The sequence below is a fragment of the Apaloderma vittatum genome, unplaced genomic scaffold, assembly GCF_000703405.1.
Source record: "Apaloderma vittatum isolate BGI_N311 unplaced genomic scaffold, ASM70340v1 scaffold22867, whole genome shotgun sequence".
NCBI lineage: Eukaryota > Metazoa > Chordata > Aves > Trogoniformes > Trogonidae > Apaloderma > Apaloderma vittatum.
The window spans coordinates 21,080-27,431 of record NW_009728159.1 but is presented as its reverse complement, the minus strand read 5'-3'; the positions used below and the strand labels follow the sequence as shown (position 1 = coordinate 27,431).

At 50.6% G+C, this 6,352-nt stretch overlaps 1 protein-coding gene across 1 annotated transcript in view; it reads left to right on the top strand.

Annotated features, from left to right (window-relative positions):
• Window positions 1-2,085: 2,085 nt before the first annotated feature.
• The window catches only part of PRDM11 (PR domain containing 11), a gene marked incomplete at its 3' end in the record, with an annotated part of 23,342 nt that continues 19,075 nt past the window's right edge, over window positions 2,086-6,352 (top strand). The window contains exons 1-4 of the mRNA XM_009873998.1: window positions 2,086-2,201; window positions 2,381-2,484; window positions 3,108-3,379; window positions 4,332-4,399. Coding sequence (XP_009872300.1) covers window positions 2,086-2,201; window positions 2,381-2,484; window positions 3,108-3,379; window positions 4,332-4,399 — 560 coding nt within the window. The remainder of the gene's footprint in view (window positions 2,202-2,380; window positions 2,485-3,107; window positions 3,380-4,331; window positions 4,400-6,352) is intronic.

The following is a 6,352-nucleotide window of genomic DNA, read 5'->3' as shown; positions in this document are numbered from 1 at the left end:
GCTGCGCAAGAATGCGGCTGATAAAGGGAGTTCAGGGAGGACGGTGAGAGGGTAGGGCTGCAGAACATGCCTTACAGTAAAATGAGGAGCTCCCTGTGCACAATAAATGTTGGGTTTCTTCTATTTTTTTTTTTATTATTTTTTTTCTTGTGAGGTTATGCTGTGGTTTAAGCAGTTCACTGAAGGAAATGTGGTGTCCTGCCTTGCGCGGGAGGTCAGCCTGCACCGACACAGGGTCTGTCCTGCTGCCTAGCAGGAGTCTCCACGGTGGAAAAATGGGAAAGGAAAAGCCATTGTCTCTTCAGAGACAGATGTCTGCAGCCCTTCCTACTCAAGCCTTGGGGGCTGCTGGTGTTTCAACTTCCAAAACTGGTGCGTTGTTACCGAGGGCATCAGCCCGGTGGCCAGCATCAGCTGCTCCTGTGCCAGCACCCTCTCTTCTTGATTTTTAACATTTTAACATTTTCCCCCTTCCTGAACAGACTGCCGACTTTTAAGGAAAGACTTTTCCTTCTCTGGGAAGGGCAGGCAGCCTGCAGCCGCAGCTGGTGCACAGGGACAGGACTGGAAAGAGCAGACCAGGGGCTCTGCCTTGAATAGTGCTTTCCTTGAGACTGGCTGTAGTAATTCTGAAAGAAAACATGCCTTGTTTTGGGCATCTTTGTAAAGGCTTAAAAGCGTGTGCTTGCATGTATCCTGTTGTACGTGTGCTGAGACTTTGCTTCCGGAACACTAGGATATTAACTAGTGCTTCCTTGATGTAGGCTTGATAAAGGTCTCTCAGGCATGTGAGAAGTTGGGCTGGAAACATTAATTGTTTGTCACCTGGCACAAAGAGGAGCCGTGGAGGCTGGCAGTAGCATTCCTTCACGCTGTAAACAGGGCACAAGTGCAGACCATGCTTCTTCCGTGGTGCTCAGCCCCATGTGAGCACGTACAGAGTAAGAAAAATGCCTGTCTTCAGGGGTTTCTGAGCTCAGAACACGAATTTCAGGATGCCCAGAGCTGAGTCGTGATGGGGATGTGCTCCCCTGAGAGGAGGGGTCTGACCAGTGTAGCAGAGCGTGCTGTGGGGCAGTGGCCGTGGAAAGGGGGGTCCGTTTGTGGGGACAGCTGCAGAGGCTGTCCAGTCTGTCTGGTGCCCGAGAGAAGCCGGTTTGTGCCTTGGAGGAAGTCTGACAATGAACGAGATGAAGAGGCTCTGTTTGGTGGGGACAGCTGCAGAGGCTGTCCAGTCTGTGTGGTGCCCGAGAGAAGCCGGTTTGTGCCTCGGAGGACGTCTGACAATGAACGAGATGAAGAGACTCTGTTTTGTTCCTTGTCTCAAGCTGGGCTGCTCTGGAGCTTAGCGGCCCTTCTAGAAATCGTCATTAAACCAATTCTGAGTCATCATCGTTTGCCTTCGCAATATTTTCTCCTCGGCACCATCCCGTGAGGAGGGGATGAGGGAAACGTTGCTGTTGTGGAGCTTGATTTTCTTAGACACCATTAAGTGGTTCCTGGCTCTTGTGACGGGCTGAGGGAGAGGTGTTTTTACTGTAGTGGATGCATGCCAGGTGGGTGACGGTTCCTCGGCAATGGTCATCGCGAGGGACTGGAAGGTCGAGATCATGACTTGTGCAATTTTGGTGTTGTCTGGCAGGGTGCTCTAGACACTTACCCGTCTGTCAGCGGTGCCTGGAGCACACAGAAAGCTCCACCTGGAAGGACATAGCACACCGTGCTCTGCTCCCAGGTGGAGGCTGGCGTACATTATGTTTGTAGACAGATCCTGGTTCATGCCACTACCTGTATTCCTCTTTCTCAGCATTCTGTCCTCAAAGACCTGCTCTGAGGTCGTGGTGCTCCATGTTCCCATGACACATCATGCTCGTCAGCCTTAAATTCTGTGCGTGACACTTTCAGTGGGCTCTGTGGAGCCTACTTCAGGTTCCCCGTGCCCACGGCGTGCGATGGCCCCTCTGGGTGCCCGGGGAGGCCTACCTCGTGGCCTGGGGAAGGCTGGGATTCCTGACGGGGGAGGAAGGTTGTGGTTTCCTGGCCTCTCACTTTTATTCCTTCCTTCCCTTTGTTCTTTTTCAGAACATGAGTGAAAACTTGAAGGACTGTTTGATCCAAACCCAGACTTCCATAGGGGAGATGGTGACGATAAAAACAGAGGCCTGCTCTCTGCACCAGGACCAGGAGTATGGACAGCCTTGGTACGCATCTGGTGCTCTAGCCCCCTTCTTTCCACCTCCATCCCAGATTAAAATTGGTTTTGAGGGACATACTTGAGTCACTAAGAGAGCTGGCCAGGCCCTGTTGCCTCTGCCTCTCTGGGTGAGCAGTCCCAATGTCTTGGTAGGTTAACGTCGTCTTTCTGTTGTTCCTTCCCCAGCTCTGGAAGGCCTGACCCACAGTCCATGGAGGTGGAGCCCAAGAAACTGAAAGGGAAACGGGATTTGATCATGACCAAGAGCTTTCAGCAAGTGGATTTCTGGTGTAAGTGTCTTGGGAGTGAGGGAAGAGCCACACTGCCACATGTATAGGCTTTGGTCTTTCCTAGTTGGTGGTGTGCTGGTTTGGGGTGGGAGGCAGAGAAGGACGAAGCTGGGGACAAATTTGCATGCTTTCCTGAAAAGCCCAGCGTGTTTGACAGGGCAGCTGTTGCACAAAAGCAGCTCATCCGTTGTGGGGCTGTGCAGGGGCAGATGGAAAGCGTGCTGGGGAGATGAAAATGCGCATGGGGAAAGCTCCAAGAGTCTGCAAAACCCAAAAGCTTGAATCTAGAAACTGTAAAGGGAGCGTTGTGCGAACAACAACTCTTTCGCCCCCATATTCTGGGAAGAAAGCTGGTGCCAGTTACACTGGCACGACTACAAAATGCCAAATTGTCGGCCTGAGTCCCTGTCTGGCCATCGGGCAGGTGCCTGGGGATGCCATCTCTCTCTCCCAAGCACAGAACAAAGTCTGGCTGATGTGGGCATTTGTTTTCAGCTGTGGAGAAAGGGCTCTGCCGGGCTGGGAGGAGGATGGGGAGCTGGGATGTGTGTCCCAGGAGCTTCATGAGCCCGTGTGGGCGTCGTGTCTGCCCAAGCTAACCCCTGCTCCCCTCGCACCCACAGTCTGCGAGTCCTGCCAGGAGTACTTTGTGGATGAGTGCCCAAACCACGGCCCCCCTGTGTTCGTGTCTGACACCCCAGTGCCCGTGGGCATCCCTGACCGGGCAGCCCTGACCATCCCGCCCGGAATGGAGGTGGTGAAAGAGCCCAGCGGGGAGAACGACGTGCGCTGTATGAATGAGGTGATCCCCAAAGGTCACATCTTCGGGCCGTACGAGGGGCAGATCTCTAGCCAGGACAAGTCTGCAGGATTCTTCTCGTGGCTGGGGAGTGAAGTGTCTCCCCAACAAAGTGACAACTTGGTCATGGAGCTCAGAGCTGGGGGACTCGTGGGCCTGCGGGGCCAGACTTAAGCCATCTTCCCCTTTCTCTACAAGTTTTCTGCTGACACACACAGGCAGTAGGACCTGCCATAATTATTAGCAGCTTAAGAGTACGGATACGTGAAAGGAGACCAGGTGACCTGGGACCCGAGTTCAGTTCCCAGCTGTAGGAAGCAGAGCTTGCTTCTCCTCTCCCCCTGTTCTTCCATTCCCAGTCAACCTCTAGGATTCCTCCGGTACCTTTCTCTGCTCTGGTCATCATTCTGAGGATAGAGTAAGGATGGTATCTAGAGATTGCAAATCTCTCGTGGGCCCGCAGCAGTCCTTCCCAGCCTGTGTGAGCAGAGCAAGTGGCTCAAGAGGCCAGAAAAGAGGAGATCAAATCCATCAGGAACTGATCTACGTGCAGCCTCCAGCACCAAACCCCTTATTTTTTTCCCCTCCTGCTACAGGTTAACCTATGAGATAGAGATGTCGCTAGATCGACAGATACTAATTATTATGAGAAATGAGGTGTGGGACTTCAGTTATAGGTGGGGAAAAAATGGAGAGCTGCTGGTATGAAATGCTGCTCATGCTTTTCTGTCTGTAAAATAAATGTGTGTCTCAGCCCTATCCTGAAAGGGGAGTTAATCTTCTGTATCTCAGGAACGTTAACAATTCTGCCAGCTGCATGCGCAGTGTGTTACGTGTGTTTGTATGTGGGAACGTACCTCTTGGTTCAGAGTAGCCTCCACACACATATCCAGGGCCGCAGCCTGTAGTACCAGGAGAGCTGAGATCCGTGACGTGGGGTTTCACTTCCTGACTTCAGGCTAGAACTGAAGCAGCAATTTGAGAATCACAGACCTTCTCCTGTCTGGGCCAGCTAGTTGACACTCTCCATCTGTTCTCCTGTTTGCAGATCGTTGATAAGAACAACCGCTACAAATCCATCGATGGGACGGATGAAACCAAAGCAAACTGGATGAGGTGAGTCCAATTCTCTTCTGCTTTCTCTTTCGGGGCTCTTGTCTTCCGAAGAGAGGCCATCAAACGCTCCTTGTTGTTTTATGTGACAGAAAAACAAACCAAAATGCCCCAACCCTTTCTGTTAAAGGGTGTGCTGGTGCTCTTTCAGTATTCAGTGTGATGAGAAGCCTTTGGAGTCAGATTCAATGAAAGGGACTAAAACAAGGATATGTGTATGGAGGATGGCTCTTCTCTGGAATGAGAACAAACGATAAAGATGATCCTATTTATCCACTTTTACGAATGCTGACAGGTCTCACTTCATTGTTTTTTATTTTTCTTTTTTTTACTTTATGTTCAAATATTTGCAAAATGCTTTGCATTATCCCCAAGGTAACATTTGCTTCTCTTTGGGGTCTTTGGTCCTTTCCCATTTGACAGACACTGAAAAAGGTGCTTTATTTGTTTCTTTCACTTGAAACAATAGTCTGCGGTGGCTGTCATTGGCAGTGTCAGCTTTGCTGTGTTAAGTGAATCACTGCAGCTCCAGACACAGAAATGATGTGTATGCTCTCCCTCTGCCAGCCCCGGGACTGGGCAGAGCAGAACCCAAATACCAGTCAGTACTGGACCAGGAGTGAGGCTGGCTCTGTCTCGTTACCAGCAGCAGTAAGGGAACTTGTTTAATGCTAAAGAAGTGCTTCAAGTATTGGCATAGATCTGCAAAATGTAGGTCACTCCTTGCAACCTCCTGAGGCACTGAAGTGCTTCCTGCACATGATGGGTCACCGGAACAGGGCGTCACCGCCCACCGAGGCCCCAACCAGTCCTGCTTTCAGGAGTGAATTCGGGAAGCAGGTGTGGTCCAGAAGGCGTTTCCTACAAAAGTAAAGCAGTATGGGAGTTAACTGGTTTGTTGGCCTGGATGTCAAGGATTTTCAGTTGTCACTGAGGAGTGTGAAGTACAGGTAGATGCAAGACTGACCTAGCTGGTCAAATCTGCTTGCACCACTTCTGCTACATTTGAGTCTTCACATGAATAGCAGCTGTTCTGACACTTACGCACATGAAGTTCAGCAAAGGATTTTGGTTTTCTGTGAGAATTCTAGCTGTTACAGTTATTTGCTACTGGATGAGTGAAAAGGTTACACCTGGGCTGAGGCTGGAAGAGTTGTCATTGAAAACAAAAAGCAGTGGTACAGTGGGCAGATAGGTTGGACGTGCATCTTGAAAAGAATTCAGAGTTCAAAAATCAGTGAGATTTTTCTGCTTAGATCTGGATGTTTATGTGATCTGCAGGACAGTGAAGCTGTGGGAAAACAGTCTTGGAAAGCAAAAATCCTATGGTGAGCTCTTCTTCCTACTGCCATGAACATAAGCTTGATGTCTGGATTTAAATGGGCACTGCTCATGGTCCCAGCAGCAAAGAACAGAATTTTCTTGTCTAAACTTGGGTTTGCCATGATTGAGACGAGTGTGGTCTGGGCCGTTCTGTACAGCCGTGAAAGACGAGGGGGTGATGGTTTTGTGGAGAGGGGGTGTTTGCAGCTCTCCTGGGCCAGGGCCTATCAAAGGACCTGTGCAGGCTACTCCAGTCTTGCTGTTCTTTCTGGGTTTGCTCTTGAAAATGCCTTCTAATAGCAGTATTACACAGTGTCTGACCGACGGTTCAGGTGGAGGTAGCCTTGGTTTTGTTCAGGCAGAGGTGCACTGGCCATCCTGTGCTAAGACATTCCCAGCCATGGAGACCCCCCCGCAGAAGCTGCCCTTCCAGGATGCTGTAGACAGCGCTCTTTTTGTTTTTCGGATGATGCTCTTTGCCATCACTCACAGCTGAAGTGCTTTGCAAAGCAGATCTACTCACCCTCTGGGTAGGTGGGCATGGCATGGGGAGGGCAGCTCGGGCTGTCTCCTCTCTCTTCTTGTAGATCTGGCTCTTGCTTTTATCGTTTGACGACCAGATCTGAGTCTGTT